Genomic DNA, 22,342 nt, shown 5'->3' on the forward strand with positions numbered 1-22,342 from the left:
CAAATATATGATTAAATCAATATAAGGGTATTTTGATAATTTGTTTACTAAACTCATTTAGATGGAATTGAAAATAAAGAAACAAACATAAGATTCATTTAGATGATTCATCTAGATGAGCTATTTGGATGTACAAACAAACAGTCACAAAAATCTGAATGGATCATCTAAATAGATCATACAAATGGTGAAACAACAAGCGCCCAAATAAGCCAAAAAGGAAAAGATAAGAAGAAAAAAAACCATTACATTACATGGTGACGTGGCTACATAAGACTGGCACAAAATCTATCTCCGCCATACTCAGACAGGAAACATATCTTCAACTAGATTTTTTTCTTTCTCCAACATTGTCAAGAAAAAAAGAGAAGATAAGTGTGAGTCCAGAAAATGTTGTGCGCATGTTACCATCAGCCATTACCTGCCAGTACTAGCGTCTTGAACCGGCACGCGAAGCAAACAGGGAGTCTGGGAACAAAACAAGTGTTCTTGTTCTTATCCTCATCTCCTTCAACTTCAAGCTTAAGAGGACATCAATGGCAAATCTGTAACTATCCAAAAATTGGGCTCAGATTAAAACCAAAAGCTAGTGTGGTGCCTCCGTCTGAATCTGGTGATATCACCACCTTCCTCCTAGTAAGGTACACATATTTTATCTCTGCTCTCCAATTTATTAGTATTTACTGAGAAATAGAAGTAGTTATTTGTGTTGAATTGTTTACTTATTTGCAGTGTAGCATTGATCTCAATGTATTTGGTAGCGAACTTTGTGGTTCCGTCTTTCATTTTCAAGTCGCTCCAAGGTGAAGAGGAGGAAGACTCTGATTGAGAACTTTCAAGTCCCCTTGATTTGAAGTAATGCTTTGTTACATTAAACTTTTTGTTACTTTAATCTTAGCTCAATTCATCTAATTTCTGCGTTTGATTTTGTGTCATCTAATATATTTAAAACTAGATCTAGAATTCATATAAGGTTTAACATATATATACAACTAACATTCGCATTTTATTCTACCATGCATCCATAAAGTAATCAAATATAAAATAATACAAAATATTAGAATCCGAAGAGACTTAAACTAGTATATTAGACATTTTTTCAATCAAAAAGAACTTAACGAGCTATTAAGAGCACGTTTACTTGTTGATCTATATATAATAACTCAAAATAATTGATTATAGATTTAAAGTGGAATTTAGTACAAGATAAACCGATAAGATTAAGACCTACAAAAAGTTATTATTCCTGTGTGAGGTGCATGAAACCACTATATGTAATGGAGAAGCTTATCTTATCCGATGATTAAACTTATTAAAACATTCCTTTAATCACAATAAAAATATGATTCAGAATGAGGGTATAATAATAATTTCATCAGATCATGAGATCTAAATAAGTGGGGAGAGTTGTTGAATATTATTATTCCTACTTCTAGAGATCCGTTGACGAAGAAAACGCCGAAGCGGACTTCTTCCACACGCGCTAACCACCACACTCCCTTCGTTATAAAATCTCCATTATTAATCGTTCGGACAAAGAAACCAAACCATCTCTCCGCAACATTCCACATCAAGAACAAGAAGAATAAGAAGATGCACGATTTCTGCTTCACTATCCCGTACGGGATGCTCCTGATGGTCGGAGGATCTATGGGTTATTTCAAGAAAGGAAGCATCGCATCTCTCGCTGGAGGTGCAGGCACTGGTCTCCTCGTCCTTCTCGCTGGTTTCATCACCCTCAAGGCTTTCGAGAAGAAGAAGAAGTCTCCTGTCTTCGCTGTCGTTCTCCAGACAGGTTTGTTCCTGTCCTAGCATCAAATCTTGTCGTGTTCCCATTTTGGATCTCGAGACCTTACGTGTGGTTTTGTTTTCTTGATACAGTGATTTCAGCTGGTCTTACGTTCGTGATGGGACAACGGTACTTGAAAACTCAGAAGATCATGCCGGCTGGTTTGGTTTCTGGGATCAGGTCATTTTCTATACAAAACATTAGCTGATAATTAATTGTTTAACTTCGGTTATAACCTTTAACAGAAAAAAAAAACTTCGGTTATAACCTGACAAACTATGTGTATGTGTGTTTGCAGTGGTCTCATGACATGTTTCTACCTATACAAGATCTTAACCGGTGGCAACCACATACCAAAAACAACAACGAAAGCTGAATGATGCTCATGCACTCTTGTTTTTTCAATGTATTCTCCAATTGTTGAGATCAAGTATATGAATTTTTGGATTTAATATACTATGTATGGTGTACACAATACTCTTTGTGTTTACGCTTTAGAGAGATTTTTTTTATGTTGGTCCTTAGGTGAACATGTTTATTCTGCATCTGAGATTATAGTTCCTAATGTAACCATCTGAAATTATAGTTTCTGATCGCTTTTAATAAATGTATTTTCTTGGTTTATATACGAAAAGCTTTGATCTGTGAGAGATAATCTCATGACTGAGTAGAAAAGATACCAAACCTATAGATACTAAGCAGGGCAAATGAAAAGATACTAAAGCAAAAGATCACACAGGTGAGATTGGTTTTTGATATTCCTGTATTTTTTCGACTTAGGGAAACAAACAATCTTGTACATGAGTTCCATATCCTAGAGAAAATGTGGAGGCTAATTAACTCATCATATGGGCTCATAACCATACTCTTTCCTGCTCTGCTTCCTGTTTCATAAGTTTCTTCATTCGTTTGCTCTAGTTTTGGTTGTGGTCTTCATTTCCTTCAGCTGAAGCAACAATGTTATATGCATTATCATCACCTATGGTGTGGCAATGTTTCAGCTGGCTCAACATCTCGATTGTCCTCCCAACAATACTATAATTATGGAAACGATTTCCTCCACCAATGGCTGTTCACTGGATTAAAACGAAGTGTAGCAGAACGAGGAGAGATATGTAATCGGTCCAAAGTGCATCTTTGTAATTTTGTTCTGATAAACAGTCCGAAATTTGAAGCCATTCTAAGCGGGAAAAGGTGTTTTGGATATTAATGCCGGTAAAATTACTCTGTTCAACCCAACCTGTGAAAACCCAACCCATATTAAACACAACCCATCTATATTATTAAAAGAGAAGTACCAATTTGAAAATGTTCTTATTTCATTAATTAAACTCCCTATTTTTTTACTTGTCTTTTTCAGTTTCATTTATAAAATATCCTAAAACGAATAAAACTGCATAATTTATTACTTGTCTTTTCAGTTACATTAATGAAATATGCTTAAATGAATTTAAACTTTCTATTTTATTGTTTGTCTTTTTCAGTTACCTTAATAAAATATCTTTAAATAAATTTGGACATAATGTCATTTAATCAACCAAAAAAACTCATGAATTATCCTTACGTGCATAATTTTAATAATGGAGATTTTAAAAAACGTGCATCATTAAAATGTTACCTAAAACATGCAGCACTAATATATAACATGCATCAATAAAACAAGAATTTGACTCACACAATTGTACGGATATTATTTTCAGTTGATTAAATTTAAAAATAATTATTTATTCAAAAAATATTTAAAAATGGCTATGTTTTTAAAAATTTTATGGTATTATTTGCTCATAACTCATTTGTCATTTGCTAAATTGTTAGAAAGAAAATTTTAGCATAATATAACTCAGTTGTCATTTGCTAAATTTATGGTTTTTATTTATATTTTTTATTATTTAATTATAATATTTTCATTTTATATTTGAAAGATAAATGAATTTTCTTTCAAACAATATTTTTGAAATTTGTATTTTTTTAAAAAAATAATCAATTTAAATTGTTATTATCATTGAATATAATTATTTTTGACATAATTTAAATTTTCGTTTACATCAAAACTTATCATATTTTAGGATAATTTTAATTTAAAATGTAATTTTCATATTTTTTTCATATTTTTCAAACAAATTCTAAAAATATTTTTTAAATATTTTGTTATAATTTTTAAAAAAATATTGAGTTGCATTTCAAATAAAAAGGCAAATATATTAAAAATATTCTAATTAAAATATGTAAAGTTTAATATAGTTTTAAAGAAATGGTCAAAATAAAAAAAAAATTACACATAAAAAAAAAATCATGATTTTTGTTAACTGGGTGGATCATTATTTATATGATATCGCACACGAAAGAAAATTTCTATTTTTACAATTATCTAATTAACTCTATATACTCATTTTTTATATATTTTTTTATATGATATCACACATTCGTAAAAAAATAGATAGTTTAAGATGCAAAGACATCATTTAATAAAATAAATAATTAAAAACTGAAAATTCATATCCGCGCCGGCGCACGGATCAGGGTCTAGTAAACATTATAATAGGATTACAAGCCCAGAGAAAAATAACTATGTAGAATATAAATATATTTACATATTATAACGCATATTTGTTGACAAAAAAAAATAAAGCATATTTAAATTTTGTTTGTTAGTATAATGCATATTTATCTATTTTGTCACAGATATCTCTGTAGTATCTCTGATGAATATGAAAAAATTAAAATAATTGGAGTTGTTAAGATGAGTAAGAGTAGAAAAAAAAATACTTAGACACTATTATATAGATGATTGAAAATTTCACTCATATTGACATTGTACACAAGATGCTGGAAAATGTTTTAAGTTTGTTATTATGTTTAAGAACAAGATGTTTATTAAAATTTTCCATTAGTTTTGGGTTAAAGGTTTGCAAGTAAATTTCTTTTGAGTTGTGGGAACATGACTTTAAATTTATAACAAGAAATTCAAACAAACATATAATCGCGGATCAAAATCTAGTTTCTTTATTAATACTTTAAATTCGTTATCAGTAGATACTAAAAATTGTTCAAGTTTTAATGTTAGATACATGAATTTAGTTGCACTCACCTACTCTATTACTATAAGATTTTGTTTGTTGAGACTTATTTTTATTAATACTTTAAAATCATTATCATAAGATACTAAAAACGATTCAGCTATTTAAAGTTAGATATTCTAATTTAGTTGCACTTATATCTAATCAATTATTGAGAAGATTTGTTTGCCGAGAAACTCTTTTTGGTAATGGTTATAGTGATGCTAAAGAATATTCTCCATCTCCAGAACTTTAACGAAAGAATATCTTATATAAAAAAAATTAATTTTTAAAAATATTTGAATGTTACCGAAATATTAGTATATATATGTTATTAAAAAATGTCGTGGTTGTTATGCTAAATAGAAAACTAAAATTTTACAATTTAAAATGAAAATATATATTCAAAATTCATTTTTGAGAATATATTGATTTGAAGTCGATTAACCAAATTCCAGTTATTGTTTTGATTTGAAACAGTTAGATTGAAAAGGAAACCAAGTAAACTGGTGTTAAAAATTAAACATATAGTCTTTTACGCCTGCTGATAAAGACAATGAAAAGCAGAAAAAAAAAAACAAAAAAACAAAACTTGAAAAAGCTCTTAAAAAACTTGACTGTTTTTAGAGAAGGAAGAAAATATGAAAGAAAGAAGAAAATAAAACAAAACTCACGCAAAGAAAAATGAGTTGATAACTCTGATTTTCAACTGAAAATCTTTGGGTAAAGTACAGATTCTAATGTACTCATAGAAACAATAGCAAAATCACTCAACTCTTTTTTCAACTCTTTTCACAATAAAAATCAATCCATATATGAATAACACTAGATCATTTCAACTCTTAGATTGAATAACAATAGATTTTAAATTCTTTTACTTATGATATTATAAATACAAGAACCAATAACACTAGATTTAAAATCTTTGGGTAAAGTACGGATTCTAATCTAGTTTTGTTATCTAGGGTAGTCCCCGATTTAAGACTCCAAAAATGAAAGAGTTACATAATAGTCGCAGTTTACTACTATTTTGTAACTACAATCATATTTTTTTCATAAAAATCATAAGATTTGCTACCATTTTGCAATCATACAATAAATATATATAGTAAAACATTTGTGATAGTATTTTGAAACTAATGTCTCACAAAATATTTTAAATACAAAAATCAATAACACTAGATTTATAAAAAGAAAATAAAATCAAAAATTGAATAACAGCAGATTTTCCTTAGATTTAAATTCTACTCAAATTTGTTAATGAATAACACCTTAATTTTTTTTACATTTTGGTTTTGACTATGTAGCTTTACATTGATCATCCTTTCAGCTTGAGATGGGCATGTGACTTTCGTGGACCGATTGTCTTCTTTCGTTATTCAGTGGCATTGGACTGGATCTGGAGACTGGAGTAGGGTGAAACCCACCTCCAACACTAACTACAATGGATACAACGTCCTATTTTCTTTCCACCTCCAACACTAACTACACCTATCGCTATGTATTCTTTCCAAACATAGGCTTTAAACTTTTGTTTGATTGAAATAACAGTTTGTGCCACACTATCTTCACAACACAAGGAAAGGTGCAATGACATTTGAAATGTTCTTGTACCATACTCGAACCATAATGGACCAGAAAACTGATTACAAAAGTTTATAAACAGAACGGTTTATCTTTTCTCTCAAATCATAAACCGAGAATTCAAAATAGTATTGATTCCCTCATTTGATATTTCTTTCGGATACTAACCAAGTAAAGCTTCTCTGTCTAATCCAAAAGGGCTAAAAAAAACATCACACCGAAAGAATTGATAATGTGTGACATCGTTGTCTTGGCTCCTCTTGAAAAGTTTCAGACACAAACTAGCTAAGCAGAAGCTTCAAATTTGATCTTGTTTCCACTGGTGTTCGATTCTCTGATCTTCCTCAAAGTCTTCTCTACTTCCATAATACGTGCCTCCAACTTCAACTCTTTCTCCCTTATCGAAAGATTCCTCAGTTTCAGTTTTTCAAGAATATCTTCTCTTCTTTTCTCATTGCATCTCCTCTTTTCACTTTCTTCGTGAAGCCAACATTCAGCTTTCTTGGCCTCATCAGCGATCGTACTCCTCTTCCCTGGAGTATCTCCAGTTTCATTAACCTCATTATCACAAACTTGCTTCGTCATCTGTTGTATGTTGCTCGCAGTTTCATCATACTCCTCGTTCTTTGCCTCTATTTTCACTGAAGCAAGCTTTTGACAAGGCCCTGAATCATCATCACTATCCATCACCTGAAACTTTCTTCTTCTTTTTCCAAGCGGCTCAGAAACATCTCCTCCAGCTTTATCTGCATCGCTATACTTCCTCCTAGATCTAATTTGAGCAATGGTCATGTTATCTTCTTCTTCTTCATCCATATAACTCTCCTCATCATCCTCTTGAGCTCCCTTCTTCTTCCAGCTTGAAGATACAAGACTGTTCACCAGCTCATCTATCTTATCTTTGTTTGCTAATCTACGCATACTAGATCTTGTGCATGTTGCCGGAAAGCCTTCTTCCAGATTTTGAACTACCTGGCTCAAAGGCAGTACCTTGGGAGATACACCAACATCATCATCATCAGTTGTTTCTTTCTGCATCTCTGAAACTGACTTCACCCACCAGTCTCTGTATCTTACAGTAACAGAACCTGAAGCAAGTCGAGAAGGCATGTACAGCTTCAAACCATCAAGGGATTTGTTGTAATCATCCCAAGCCTCCTTTTCTGTCAAGTCTCCATGACGAGTTACCAAACCAGGAAGATCCTGAGCCAAACCAAACTGCATTGCCACTATATTCGGATAGTAACTCTCCACAAAACCATCTCCAACAAGCTGAGCAACTCTCACACACCTAGCAAAAGAAGCAAACTCATCCCCAAGACTCTTATCAACAGTCACCCACTTAGCTTCTTCAACGTAAACCCGAAGTGGGTCCCAGTTCCTCAAAGTCTTAGTGTACGGACGCCACTCGAAATCATCAAACGTTAATCTCACATTCTTATGTCTTTGCTGAAGACTGTCCCATTGAGCTATTCTTGGTTCACCTTTGGGGATATCTCTAGGCTTTGGTCTCACGTTCTTGAACCTCTCCCAAGTCCATACTTGAACTAACTTCAACAAAGACTTGAGATTGAGTTTGCCATCACAGTCTCCTCCTCTACCAAAGCCACTGATTTGACCCAGATCTCTGTATACACCGGCGAGAACAGCAGGGGCAAGAGCAATCCTTTCACCTCTAGCTAAACGAACAGCAATGGGAACAACACGTTTCGAGATAGAGCGATGGGATCTCGCAGGAAAGACGTATAAGGAAAGCCACAAAACAAGGAAAGCTTCATGCTCCAGATCACCTCTACCGAAGAATCTCGAAGTCCATGGCTCTTCCCTCACAAAATCATGTCCAGCCTTCTTCTCTTGCCATGCTTTCTCCAGCTTCTCCACCGCGTCTTTCATCTCGGAGCTGTGTACAGAGTCCGAAACAGGGGAGCCCAGAACAGACAATCCAAGAAGAACCATCACATCCTCTAAAGTTATTGTTGCTTCACCCCAAGGGAACACGAAAGAGTTCGTTTCAGGAGACCATTTCTGAGAAACAGAGAGAAGCAGAGACGGGTTCTTTGTGATGTTGTAAGTCGAGGCCTTGATGGCTTCAAAGATCCCAGCTTTTCTCCATGTGGGTTCGTGTAAAGCTTCCATCTTTCCAACCCAGGAGACGAAACGACGCTCTGCTACCCAAAACCCAGATAAGGATTTTCCGGAAGACAAGCGCTTTAGCAACTCTGAAGGAGATGATGAAACAGAGAGAAGTTGACGGGGAAGCTCGGCTACGGCTACGGAAGAGGTAGCGATGGGTTTTAGGAAGTGGGTTTTGATAAAGGTGTGACCTTTCTCAGAAACCATGACTTCTTCTCTCTCTTCAGTGATGGAGTGTGATGAAGATGGGGTCGCCATGGAGAAGAAGGAGGAAGCAAGCAAAGTTAGGGATTTAGAAAGTCAAGAAGTGATCAGTGTTTGCAATGTATAGGCACAGAAAAATGGTGGAGAGTGAACGTAACACTTGCTTTATTTGGCAAACAAGCAAATGCTATTTTCTTCTTGCTCAATAAATGTTGACGGTACAACAAAAAATATTAACTGGCAAACTGTTGTATAAATTTTGGTTTTTAAATTTCGCTTTCTCTCTCTACCTAAATGATTGCATTTGTTGTGTTTACCAAAAATAATTAAAATTGATTATAAATGCATTATTTTATGTTTAATTATTTTAATAAGTTTAAATTAATACTATTTGAATAATGATAATTTTTTTTTTTGAAATTTACAACTTATTATTGGTAACTATTAAAAATTGCATAAAATAACAAAACATTTATCCTCTCAATTTTTTAATAAATGAAATTTTAGATTAAAAAAACATTTAATTATTTATATTTTTTCAACAAAAAATATTATTAACTATTCAACTAACTACAATTCGACCAATAATAAAATAGATTGCATTATACGGTTAGTCATATAACATAAATTGTTAATAAATTTTCACTACAAGAAAACATAATCTTAACGAGGGCGGTTTTTCTCGTGAGTTCGTCGTAAAAGAGGCTTTACGACGAATTAGCGAGGAACCGCGTTTGCTCGTTACTCATCTGTCGTAACACATATTTCCTCGCTAATTCGTCGTAACTTAGCGAGGAATATATTTCGTCGTAAAGACGAAGTAGATCATTTCGTCGTAAAGACCACGTCAATATTCCACGTAATGAGGTCGCTATATTTCCTCGTAAATACCTCGAAACGAGTTCCTCGTAAACTACACGTAAATACCTTGAAAGTGTTTCCTCGCAAAATACACGTAACGACCACAAAAGGATTTCCTCGTAAAATACTCGTTTATCTTTCCTCGGAAATGTTTTCTCGTAAAATACTCGTTTACTATTTCTCGTCATTTCCTCGTAAGGTTTCCACGTAAATAGGTCGTACATTAGCTACGAATTTACTTTGTTTTTATTATTTTACAGAATTTAAAAATATAATTAAAAGATAATTAAAATTTTTTAATTTATTAATAAAATTAAAATTTAAAATAAAAATAAATCAATATGAAAATATTTTATATATAAATAAGTTTTGAATTTATAATACAACAACCGGAAAAAAAAAACTAAGGGTCGTTCATTGCCTGGTAGAATTCATCACTCCTCCTCGTAACATCCGCCTCGTTATGTGCGTCGGATGACTCGCCTTGAATGTGATGTTGTTGTCGCATGTTCCTCAACATGGACTCCCATTCCGGATTTGTGGCCGCTATAACGTCCAAGAAGCCCTCGACTCCACCCATACGAGATTTTGTCGCGGCCAACTCGTTACGCAGCTGAGCGGACTCTCTACGCAGCTCAGTGACTTCATCATCCCGTCGCTGACCATAAGATGATGTCGCTCTCGGAACATCGTTGACGGAACCAATCCCCAACGTCCGTCTCTTTTTTTTAGGGACAACCTTAAAAACAAAAAATAAATATTGTTAGTAAAAATTTAAAGTTATATTAAATGAATAATAAAAAATTAAAATTTTTGAAAATTTACCTCCTCGTAAATCTTATCCACTTCTAGTGTGGATAAGGTGACGCGTAATCCGTCGGTAGACTGCTGGGTCAGCTGAGTCTGGCGGTCTTCAACCCGAGCAACCACGTCGTTGTAGATTTGCTCGGACTTGCCATCTACAAATACACCCGTCTTGTTCTTGTGGGTCCTCTCGTAAAGTTCCATAAGAGACGGGAGATGTCCCGTCTCTTTGGCCTAAAAAACATTTAAGAAAGTTAGAATAAAATATATATATTAAAAAATTTATTTAATAAAATATTTAATTACCATTTCCAAACGGACACCGGCGTGGGGTTTTTGGCCCGTAGTGTAAAGCATCGGCCCGTTTCCGTGCTCATCGACCGTGTTACAGGAGTTAGAGCAAGCCTGGGCGATTCTAATAGAATCAGGAAGGCGTCAATAACGGATGAGGCCATCCCACACATCCGTGGTGAGCTCAGCGGGTTTGCCACGCTCATACCCCTTCACGATCCAGTCACCCTTCCAGTTGGAGACCGTGTCCAACAAGCGAACTTTCGCCTTCGCGTTAAACTTCTTCCTCACCCTCTCAGTGATCCCCAAAGCCCAATTATATTTTTGCTGTTGGAAAAAATAAATTAACAATTAGTTTTTTAGAAAGTATATATATAAATCATGAAAAAATTAAAGTATATATAATTAATTAATAGAAACTTACAGCGTAAATTTTGAACCACGTCTTTCTGACGTAGTGAGGCGTCTTACTCCAGTTCAGATGTGCCATGGAGAAGTAACCTTTGATCGTGTCGGTTACGTCCGATGCAAGACATCCGTCAACCCCCCACCTGGAAAATACAAATTTAAAATATAAATTAATTTTTAATGTTATAAAAGAATTTTAAACGAATTAAAAAAAAAAAATTAATGCAACATACCACAAAGTTCCGTCCGGTCGGTCTGGGTCGATGACTGGTAAACCTTCTCTGCCTGGCAGACGGAGAATGTCCTCTACAGTGTACTGCGAGTAAGGAGCACTCGGAGGCACCATCAAATCGGGATGAATATCGGCGGCCATCGGAGGAGGCATCGTCGGATGAGCCATCGGGGAAGGCACATGAGGAGCCGATGGTGCACTAGAAGAAGTAGACCCAGAGACTCTCTGAGTGTACAGAGTCTCGGGGACAGTCTCCTAACCCGAAGAACCGGGGGCTGAAGAAGAGGCCGGGTCTAAACGACTACCCGGCTCACCGAAGATCTCTCTGTAATGGGCAGTAAGTCTTCCTTTTCGAACCTGAGAAAAAAATTAAATTTTTAAAATTAACATCAACAGTATATTTCCCAACATTATCCACCTAATGAACACTAAATAACATAAAATCCGTAAACCTATCTAAATTCCCTATACTAACCACCTAATCTATCCTAAACTAACCAAATTAGAGAGGTTTACCATTGCTACGAAATGGAGAGGAAGTGGAGAGGAAGTAGAGAGGAAAGAAAGAGTGAGCGTTCGGGGATATATATAAGATTACGTATCGTCGCAAATTCGTCGTAAAGTTATGACGAAATAACGAGCTGTTACAAAGGCCCGTGTTTTTCAATACGAGGAAATTGCGAGGAATCACAAATGCCCGTGTTTTTATATACGAGGTATTAACGACGATTTTGCTTACGTGGAATTAACAAACCTTGCTTTCCTATAAATATACCCACAACTCTCATTCTCAAACCACACACAAACTCCCAAATCACACCCTATCTCAAATCACATTCCTCAGCAAAATCCTATTCAAATTATATATATTTGAAAAAATAGGAAAAGGAGAAGATATTAGAATTCATGTGGGTGAGACTTACGTATTATAATTGCTGGAAGTCTTGCCACATGTTAATCTGGTATTTTTCTCCTTTTCCTTTTTTTCTAGTTTTTACACTACGAGGTATTTACGACGATTTCTGCTTACGTGGTCTTTACGACGATTTGGGCTTACGTGGAATTAACGAGTGTTATGTTTAAATCCCTAAAATCCGAAACCTCTAAACCCCAAACCCCAAACTCCAAACCCCAAACCCCAAACCCCATATTCCAAACCCCAAACCCCAAACCCCAAACCCCAAACCCCATATTCCAAACCCCAAACCCCAAACCTGAAACCCCAAACCCCAAACCCCAAACTCCATATTCCTTATTTTCATATATTTCAAACTCCACCTTTATTTTTAAATTTCGTCGTTATTTCCTCGTTGACTTACGAGGTATTTACGACGATTTCTGCCTACGTGGAATTTGCGACGATTTCTTATACGTGGTCTTTACGACGATTTGGGCTTACGTGGAATTAATGAGTGTTTTGTTTAAATCTTTTTACGTGGTGTTTACAACGATTTCTACTTACGTGGAATTAACGAGTATTATGTTTAAATCCCTAAAATCCAAAACCTCTAAACCCCAAACCCAAACCCCAAACCCCAAACCCCAAACCTCAAACCCCAAACCTGAAACCCCAAACCCCAAACCTCAAACCCCGAAACCTCTAAACCCCAAACCCGAAACCCTAAACTCGAAACCCCAAACCCCATATTCCAAACCCCAAACCCCAAACCCCAAACTCCATATTCCTTATTTTCATATATTCAAAACTCCATCTTTATTTTTAAATTTCTTCGTTATTTCCTCGTTGGCTTACGAGGTATTTACGACGATTTCTGCTTACGTGGAATTTACGAAGATTTCTTATACGTGGTCTTTACGACGATTTGTGCTTACGTGGAATTAACGAACCCCGCGTTCTTTATTTTAATATTTCGTCGTTATGTCCTCGTTGACTTACGAGTCCTTAACGACGATTTGTGCTTACGTGGAATTAACGAGTGTTATGTTTAAATCCCTAGAATCCGAAACCCCAAACCCCAAACCCCAAACCCCATATTCCTTATTTTCTACTTCATATATTCCAAACCCCATCTTTATTTCCATTCCAAACCACAATTCCCACATTTGCTTATTCATAAAACAAACTCCCACATTACCTTATTCATAAAACAAACCCCACATTATCTTATTCATAAAACAAACTCCCTCATCTTATTCATAAAACAAATACATCAATCGGATACATCGACATTCTCGTCATCACTAGAAACATCATCATTTTCATTAAACTCGTCTTCGACAGCTTCGTCTGTGGCATCATCGGTAAGATTTTCGTACTCGTGATTATGCGGATCAATGAGAAAGATGTCACCAATTTCTTGTTCAGGTTCCTCGACTTCATTTATCTGTTCTTCTTGCAATGGTGGTTCTTCTCCATTGATGATTCGTCCTCGAGGTGTAACTTTGATCACTGTTAACCAATTTATACATGAATCTCTCATCCGAGGGTATGGAAGGAAGCTAACTTGGTCTGCTTGTGAAGCTAAGATGAAAGGCTCGAAATTGTTGTACCTTCGTCCACCGTTGACATCAACTACACCGAATTTGTTAGACCGAACACCTCTGTTGACGACGGGGTCGAACCATTCACATTTGAAGAAGACGCATTTCAGCTTCAGTATCCCTGGAAATTCGACTTCAATAATCTCCATCAAGATCCCGTAGAAATCTGTTTCCCCTTTCACAATATTCCATAGTTACTGGTCGCCCGCTGTCTACCATACTCATATGTATGAAAAGTATAGCCTCGTGTGAAATACATCTGTGATGTGGTGACCTTTACAAGTGGAGATTGAATTACTTCGTGTAACCACTTAGGATAATCTGCATCGTCGTCGTCATAATCAACCTGGAAAAATAAAGAGAATGTTAATGAAATACAGATCATGTATGAAAAAGATTTTGAGTTAATACCTGATTCCGCAACCACTTAATGAAGTGTTGATATTTCCTTTTGTCTACGTCACTCGTGGATATACCAAGAAATGTTTCTTCGACTTGAGAAACAAATAGGCTGTAAAATCACATTTTATAGGAATGAATCTCTCGCAATTATACAATTAATTATACTTATATGTGTTTCGAAGTGTCAATATATGTTACCTTTCAAAATAACGCATCAATGGATCTTCGCAATTGAGTAGAATATAGGTGTGTGCACTATGAGCGTCTTGTTCACTCGACCACCAAACCTCTTTAGACTTCCCACCGAGTCGTCCAATCTGGCTAAAGATGTCTGGAACACCAGCAACTGCATATGTTGGCGCAACACCACCATCATCATATCTTCTTGGAGCTCTTCTCCGGGTACGTACTTTTGACGCAAAGTAGTACGATGTGAAGTGAGAAACTTCTTCCGTCAAACTTCCAGCAATTATAGAACCTTCAACTTGGCGAGGTTCTTTGCTTTTCCCTTCAAATATTTCATGGCTCGCTCATACTGATACATCTATCCGTAATGTACAGGTCCACGAAGCAATGCCTCATATGGGAGGTGGACAGCTAGATGCTCCATGACGTCAAAAAATCTGGGAGGAAATATCTTCTCTAAGTTGCACAATAAGGTGGAATGTTCTCCTGAAGCTGTTCCACAACTTCTTCTTTAAGAGTGCGTGTGCTCAGATCCCTGAAAAATGCTCCAATGCCTTTTATATTCCAAAAAAAATTAAACACATTGTTAGTCATATATTATTTTGTAAATTATTGTGATATAATACACTACGTACCTGCAAGTGCTTCATGTATGTTTGTTGGAAGTAGCTCCGCAAATGCAAAGGGCAGTAGTCGTTGCATAAAGACATGACAATCATGACTCTTCATCCCGGAGAACTTTTGACCCTTTTCAACACATCTAGAGAGATTCGAAACATACCCATCAGGGAACTTCACTTCTGATGCCACCCAGTTGAACAACACCGACTTTTTTTCTGAAGATAATCTGAATATCGGAACGGGAACTTGTCCATTGCTTTTAATATGTAACTCGCTTCTTGAGCAAATATCCGGCAAGTCCAACCTCGATTTTATGTTGTCTTTTGTCTTCCCTGGGACATTCAATATTGTATTCATGATGTTCTCAAAGAAATTCTTCTCTATATGCATCACATCGAGGTTGTGGCGCAGAAGAAGATCCTTCCAATATGGCAACTCCCAAAATATACTCTTCTTGTGCCAGTTGTGATGAACACCGTAAGAATCAGGCATATTACGAGGGACATGCCAATTACCACCCCAACGAACTGTTTCGTTAGCTCCGTAGTAGTCGATTTGCGCTTCAATTTGTTCTCCAGTTAGATATGGAGGAGGAGTGTCTCTCACAACCCTTTTGTGCCTAAAAAAATTCTTGTTTCTTCGGTAAGGATGGCCAATGGGAAGAAATCGACGGTGACAATCAAACCAACTTGTCTTCCTACCATTCTTCAGTTGAAACGCATCTGTCGTTCCATTACAATATGGACAAGCTAATCTCCCATGTGTAGTCCATCCAGACAACATCCCATAGGCAGGAAAATCACTTATGGTCCACAAAAGCATCGCTCGCATCGTAAAATTCGTCTTCGTTGAAAAGTCATACGTCCTCACCCCTGTTGACCACAAATCCTTCAACTCTTTTATCAGTGGTTGTAGGAAAACATCCAGGGACCTTTTTGGATGGTTCGGACCAGGTATTAATATGGTCAAGAATAGCAACTCCTGTTGCATGCACATCTCCGGTGGCAGGTTGTATGGTGTAAGAAAGACTGGCCACAATGAATATTGTCTCCCTGACATTCCGAACGGACTAAATCCATCTGTGCATAGTCCGAGATACACATTCCGGATATTGCTAGCGAAATCCGGATGTACTTTGTTGAAATGTTTCCAGGCTCTTGCATCTGATGGATGAGTCATCTCACCATCCGTCTGAGTATGCTCGGCATGCCATCTCATCTTTCTAGCAGTCTGCTCTGATTGATACAATCTTTTCAATCTGTCTGTAATTGGTAGGTACCACATTCTTTGGTACGGTACCCTATTACGTCCCCGTCCTTGCGGCTTGAATCGTGGCTTCTTGCAGAATCGACATTCTTCTAGCTTCTCATCATCTCCCCAATAGATCATGCAGTTGTCGATGCAAACATCTATCATCTCCGAAGGCAACCCAAGACTATAAACCAGTTTCTGAATCTCATAATAAGAATCAGCAGACACATTGTCTTCCGGCAAATACTCTTTAAACAAGTCCGCCCATTCGTTCATGCAACTTTCAGGTAGATTGTGATCAGTTTTAATATTCATCATTCTAGCAGCTAACGACAATTTAGAGAGACCTTCTCTACAACCACTGTAAAGTGGTTGATTCGCCGCGTTTAACATTTTGTAAAACTTTTTTGCATCTATATTAGGTTCTTCATCTTCATCATGAGCTACGAATGCATCAGCTACCATATCATGAACCCTATCATAATCTACCATCTCCTCCTGATGGTAACTATGTTCATTATGCAAATGATGATCAACCGGTTCTTTTTCCTGAAAATTGCTATTACTACTACTAGCTTCATTCTGATCATAATTAAAACCTTCTCCATGTTGAAACCAGATATAGTAATTTGACGTGAAACCTCTATTTATTAAATGCTTCCAAATATTTTCACGGTTTGCCAGTTTCGAATTGTTGCATTTCCGACAAGGACAGAACATCTTACCACTTTCTTGGGCGAGTGGTGTTGAATCTGCTTGATGCATAAATGTCTCCAGACCCGCAAGGTATTCTTTCGTCACTCTCCCGTTAGCATCTCTATGCATATACATTCACTTCCGCAACTCATAAATAGTCCCAGAGCCAGCCATTTTTTTTTCACGTTTTTTGTTGTTGGTGTGTTTAAAATGATGTTCAAACATCCATATTTATAGGAAATTTTGAATCTGGTAGTTGTAATTTTCCTATGAATTTACGACGAAAATTAATTAGGTGGCAAAAAAAAAACGTGTAACACCTACAAAGTTGGTGGATTCAAAATTTTTCTCGCTAAATACACGTAAACTATTTCCTCGTAAATAACACGCAAAGTTTACGTCGTATTTACGAGGAAATAGTTTTTTCTCGTAAAATACTCGTCAAATTACATCCACTTTACGACGAAACACTTTTGTCGTTACGTTACGAGGAAATAACGATGACTTTAGTTTTCCACGTAAGTTCCTCGTAAAATCGACGTAAATTTACGAGGATTGTTTTTCTTCGTTAAATTTCCTCGTTAAGCATGTGTTTTCTTGTAGTGTTTATACTGAACACTGGAAATATCATCTAATTTAGAACAATATTTTTTTTTCTACAATGTACAAGTATTAAAAAGACAGAGAAAATATATTTTTGAAACACAATATTATTTTAAATGTTTGTCTTTTAAAAAAAAAAGGAATACTTTTTAATCTTCATATAGACTTATCTTATAATTCTGCCCAAAAAACCTTTTTAATTAATATTTATTAATCAAATCACAATATAATTTTCTACTGTATATATGTATTGGACTGTATATAATTTTAACAAAGATTAATAGTATAGAACAACTTTAATTTGGTAAATAATATATTATATACTCCCTCCGTTTTTAATATAAGTCATTTTAGAATTGTTCACATAGATTAAGAAATCATTAATTTTTTATATTTTCTAAACAAAAATATCATTAATTATTTACCTAACCACAAATCAACCAATAATAAAATAGAAGATATATATGTCATCATTGGTCATATAACATTAAGTGTTAATAAATTTTACATAGAAAACCGAAAACGTCATATAGTTTGGAACACAAAAATTTCTCTAAAACGACTTATATTAAAAAAAGGAGGGAGTATAAATTAACTAATCAGATGGAAACAAATCATTTGCTGGCGAAAGAAAATGCAATTAACACTATAGTTTCACATATTGATTGTCTTATTGTATAATTTAGAGTTGTATTTTAAAATTTTATTTTTAACGTTAAATTAGGGTTTCTGCTAACAAAACTTTCAATATTTATTTTATTTTTGACACTCTTCTATCCAGAATCTCATCTACAGTCAAACTATGAAACTTAGTCAATCGCAACATAATCTTTTACTGTATATATGTGTAATTTGCTATGGTTTTAGTGGAACTCAATACTACCCAACAATTCTACTTTTGCAAGGAATATATACATAAGACTGACGAATTAGATGGAAACAAATAATTTGCTCATGAATACAAAAGGTAGGCTCGGCTACGCCTACACAAGAGGCAGCAACGGGTTTTAGAAAGTGGGTTTTGCTCTAGGTGTGACCTTTCTCACAAACAATGAGTTCTTGTCTTTCTTCGGTGATGGAATGGTGGTGATGACGATCCGTTTGCCATGAAGAAGGAGGAAGCAAGGAAAATTAGGGATTTAGAAAGTGAAGAAGTGATCAGTTTTGCTATGAAAGGCAAAAGAAAGAAGCAAATATATATATATTTTTTGCTAACCGAGTATCCTGTTCCTACCGAGGTGGTCCAGACTAGAGACCGAAGTGAGCATGGACGCTGCCAGGGCGTCACTATGTGGCTCACCGTGTAACGGTCTTCGGTCTCGGGTGCTGCAGCCCACATGTAAATTTCTGCAGTAGCCAAGGCTCGAACCCAGGACGGACACTCTTGCTGGAGCTCCTATACCACTAGACCAAAACAAATTGGTTAAGAAGCAAATATATGGGCAGAGCAAAATGGTAGAGACTGAACGTAACACTTTGCTTTATCGGCAAACAAGCAAATATTATTTTCTTCTTATTCCTTAAAGTTGAAAGGTTAACTGTACTACTAAATACAAAAGTATTAACCATCTTGTTGTATAATTTTTGTTTTTTGAAAATTTACTCTCTCTCTCTCTACCTAAATGATGCATTTTTCTGTGTTTACCAAACATATTAAAAATTAATTATAAATCCATTGTATTATGTGTTTAGTTATTTTCAATAAGTTTAAAGCAATAGTATTTGAATAACCGCAATTTTTTTTGAAATTTGTAATTCATCATTATTAACTAATAAATGTTGCATAGAAAATATAAAATATATAATCTTTCCGTTTCGTTAAGAGTGTCACTTTAATATTTTGCACATAGATTAAAAAAATTGATTGAAATGCATTTACGTTCTTTTAAAAACACACATGCATTTATGTCTTATTAATTACATCTAGTTAATCAATAGTTTTTGAGATAAATTAATTATAAGATCAATGTATTTTGTACAGAAATGATATATTTAATGTTTATGTAGATTTAAATTAGATTTCTACAAGAAAAACCTTTTGGGGTAATTTTTATTTAATATTATATGAAATCTCAAAATCCAGTCAATTTAATCAAATCCCTCATTCGATATTTCTTCCTAATACCAACCAAGTAAAGCTTCTTTAAGGTTCTCTACATGTTCAAAAGGGAAAAAAACAAAATAACACCAAAAGAGTGATAGTAAATGACAATATGGTCTTGAGAAGTTTCAGACATATAGCTAAGCAAAAGCTTCAATTTTGATCTTGTTTCCTCTGGTGTTCCATTCTCTGATCTTCTCCAACATGTTCTCTGCTTCCATAACACGTGCCTCTAACTTCAACTCTTTTTCCTTTACCGCAAGATTCCTCTGTTTCAGTCTTCCAAGAATAGCTTCTCTTCTTTTCTCGTTGCATCTCCTCTTTTCTCTTTCTTTAAGAAGCCAACAATCTGCTTTCTTGGCCTCATCAGCGATCATACTCCTCTTCCCTGGAGTATCTCCAGTTTCATCAACCTCATCATTATCACAAACTTGCCTTGTCTTCTGTTGTATGTTGCTTGTAATTTCATCATACTCCTCGTTCCTTTCCTCTATTTTCACTGAGTCAATCTTTTGACAAGGCCCTGAGTCATCATCTTCCATTACCTAAAATTTTCTCCTTCTTTTTCCAAGCGGCTCAGAAGCATCTTCTCCAGCTTTGTCTGCATCACTATACTTCCTCCTACATCTGATCTTTTGAGCAATGGTCATGTTATCCTCCTCTTCATCCATAGAAATCTCCTCATCATCCTCATGAGCTTGGTAATTGCTCACCTTCCAGCTTGAAGATACAACAAGACTGTTCACCAGCTCACCTATCTTATCTTTGTTTGCTAATCTACGCATACTAGATCTTGTGCGCGTTGCAGGAAAGCCTTCTTCCAGATTCTAAACCACTTGGCTCAAAGGCAATACCTTGGGAGATACATCAACATCATCATCATCAAGTCTATTCCTTCCATTCAAAGTTTCAGTTGTTTCTTTCTGTATCTCTTCACATCTCATTAACTCCGAGACTGACTTCACCCAACAGTCTCTGTATCTTACAGTAACATAACCTCTAGCAAGTCGAGAAGGCATATATAGCTTGAAACCTTCAAGTGACTTGTTGTAATCAGGAAGATCCTGACCCAAACCGAATTGCCTTTTCACTCGATTTGGATAGTATCTCTAGATAAAACCATCTCTAGCAAGCTGTTGAATTGCTTCGGAGGTCGTATCTAGAGCCAGTTTTGCCTCTTTAGCATCTATCAGTTGTCATGGGGCTGCAATGGATCCGAGGTGAATGATCTGAAACTTCTCAGCAGCCCGCTGAGACTTGTCTCGGTGGCACATACCAAGAAGGAGCAGTCCTCTCAGATCGAGGAGTGCTTGGGGGTGGTCCAGAAGAAGGTGATGCAGTTGATGTTGATGCAGATTTCCCTTTCTTTTTAGCCTGCCTCTGAGCCTTCTTTGCAGCTTCTCGTTCTTCCTCTTGGTTCTTGAGATAAATCTCACCCAGACGAGAATCCTTCTTGTATGGGATTACATGAGAAAGTTTCTCCCTTGGCTTTCTCTCCAACTCGAATTGAGTTTGAAGGAACCCAAAGATTGTGCGAGGAAGAATTAGCCAGCGCGTATCTTTCTTTCCTCCCTCCTTATGAAGCACTGCTAGGTTCAGAATCTGGGCGTAAAACATCTCTCCAACATCAACTCTTATTCCGTGAAACATCTTGTAGATGAGTCGAGCATGATCAGCTGATACAATATTCTCGTGAGAGGATGGCACCCAGTTGTATGCTGAGAGGATCACATGTGCAGCCTTGCACGGAGACAGATATCGCGTTGTAAGATTCCTGAGACTCAATGTGCCTTCTGTCAGAAATTCTGCCAACTCATCAATTGTGAGTGCATCAGCCATCTCATCATCTTTCACTTCTTCTTCCGATAAGGGCAAGAGATTCAAATACTAATTGATCTTGGTTGGAGAGAATTCAAACATGTGGCCTCGAACAGTCACTTCTACCCTATCCTTGGATGCTCTAGTAATTTCTCCAGGTAGTGTAGCGTAGAACTCCTTCACAATTTCTGGAATGTACCCAACCAGACCTGTGACAGTTCTCTCTAAGTGACCTTTCTTGATGATATCAAGAAATCCCCAAGTGTCTTCAGCGTTCAAATCAACAGATCTCTCTGGTATGATTTCCCTAGAGGAGAAACTTTCATACCTATGTTCAGACACAAACTCTGCATTCACTGATTTCCTTGTTACCCTTGTTGAAGATCCTTCTGCCATAGTTGGTGGTGTAGATGTCTGAGTCTCCACAACATATAGGGTAGACTTTCTTGATGTCTTCCTCACGTGGTTGTTTCTTTGAATCGATGTTGGAGCCTTCCTTTTCTTGCTTTTGGCATGCTTTTTGATGTTGATCAACAGCTCCACATCCTCAACATCAACTTCTTCCACACCTTCTGACTCGGTCTTCTCTGAGTCATCTCTTCCTTCGGATTCGTTCCCCGCAGTCATCTTGACCTGAGTTGGTTCGATGATTGGCTCTGTTTGGCCTGGTTTCTCTGTCATCTGTTCATCCTCGATGCGAGGCTCTGCTGGATCTGCTTCAGCAACTGATTTAGTGTTGAGGTGCCCAATTGCAGTGCCGAACACATCCGATCTGGACTGGGATGTTTGACTTCCCTGCG

General features: G+C 36.0%; 3 protein-coding genes, 1 long non-coding RNA gene and 1 pseudogene across 4 annotated transcripts; 2 read left to right on the top strand and 3 right to left on the bottom strand.

The window, feature by feature from the left end:
* Positions 1-320: 320 nt before the first annotated feature.
* Positions 321-1,583, top strand: LOC125588703. The gene is made up of 3 exons (XM_048760406.1): positions 321-641; positions 733-855; positions 1,437-1,583. The coding sequence occupies exons 1-2, from the start codon at positions 391-393 to the stop codon at positions 827-829; spliced, it is 348 nt and encodes a 115-aa protein (XP_048616363.1). The 5' UTR covers positions 321-390; the 3' UTR covers positions 830-855; positions 1,437-1,583.
* Positions 1,481-2,413, top strand: LOC125588702 (protein FATTY ACID EXPORT 5-like). Its single transcript, XM_048760405.1, has 3 exons — positions 1,481-1,795; positions 1,882-1,969; positions 2,088-2,413. The coding sequence occupies exons 1-3, from the start codon at positions 1,594-1,596 to the stop codon at positions 2,167-2,169; spliced, it is 372 nt and encodes a 123-aa protein (XP_048616362.1). The 5' UTR covers positions 1,481-1,593; the 3' UTR covers positions 2,170-2,413.
* Positions 1,873-2,262, bottom strand: LOC125588704. The gene is made up of 2 exons (XR_007324844.1): positions 2,058-2,262; positions 1,873-2,025 (listed from the first exon to the last, which is right to left on the bottom strand). It is a non-coding gene; the product is annotated as an uncharacterized LOC125588704 (long non-coding RNA).
* Positions 2,414-6,412: 3,999 nt separating the features above from the next.
* LOC125588705 (protein MAINTENANCE OF MERISTEMS-like) lies at positions 6,413-9,018 on the bottom strand. The gene has a single exon (XM_048760407.1). The coding sequence runs from the start codon at positions 8,818-8,820 to the stop codon at positions 6,715-6,717; it is 2,106 nt and encodes a 701-aa protein (XP_048616364.1). The 5' UTR covers positions 8,821-9,018; the 3' UTR covers positions 6,413-6,714.
* Positions 9,019-19,864: 10,846 nt separating this feature from the next.
* Positions 19,865-21,563, bottom strand: LOC125588309 (annotated as a pseudogene).
* Positions 21,564-22,342: the final 779 nt, after the last annotated feature.

This window comes from Brassica napus, chromosome C6, assembly GCF_020379485.1.
Source record: "Brassica napus cultivar Da-Ae chromosome C6, Da-Ae, whole genome shotgun sequence".
Classification (NCBI taxonomy): domain Eukaryota; kingdom Viridiplantae; phylum Streptophyta; class Magnoliopsida; order Brassicales; family Brassicaceae; genus Brassica; species Brassica napus.

What these genes read in the sequence shown, in the direction of transcription:
- LOC125588702 (XM_048760405.1), top strand. Translation starts at nt 1,594, where the DNA reads ATGCACGATTTCTGCTTCACTATCCCGTACGGGATGCTCCTGATGGTC. An exon ending in CGCTGTCGTTCTCCAGACAG is followed by an intron (nt 1,796 to 1,881) that starts GTTTGTTCCTGT and finishes TTCTTGATACAG; the next exon opens with TGATTTCAGCTGGTCTTACG. An exon ending in GGTTTGGTTTCTGGGATCAG is followed by an intron (nt 1,970 to 2,087) that starts GTCATTTTCTAT and finishes GTGTGTTTGCAG; the next exon opens with TGGTCTCATGACATGTTTCT.
- LOC125588703 (XM_048760406.1), top strand. Translation starts at nt 391, where the DNA reads ATGTTGTGCGCATGTTACCATCAGCCATTACCTGCCAGTACTAGCGTC. An exon ending in ACCACCTTCCTCCTAGTAAG is followed by an intron (nt 642 to 732) that starts GTACACATATTT and finishes ACTTATTTGCAG; the next exon opens with TGTAGCATTGATCTCAATGT.
- LOC125588705 (XM_048760407.1), bottom strand. Translation starts at nt 8,820, where the DNA reads ATGGCGACCCCATCTTCATCACACTCCATCACTGAAGAGAGAGAAGAA.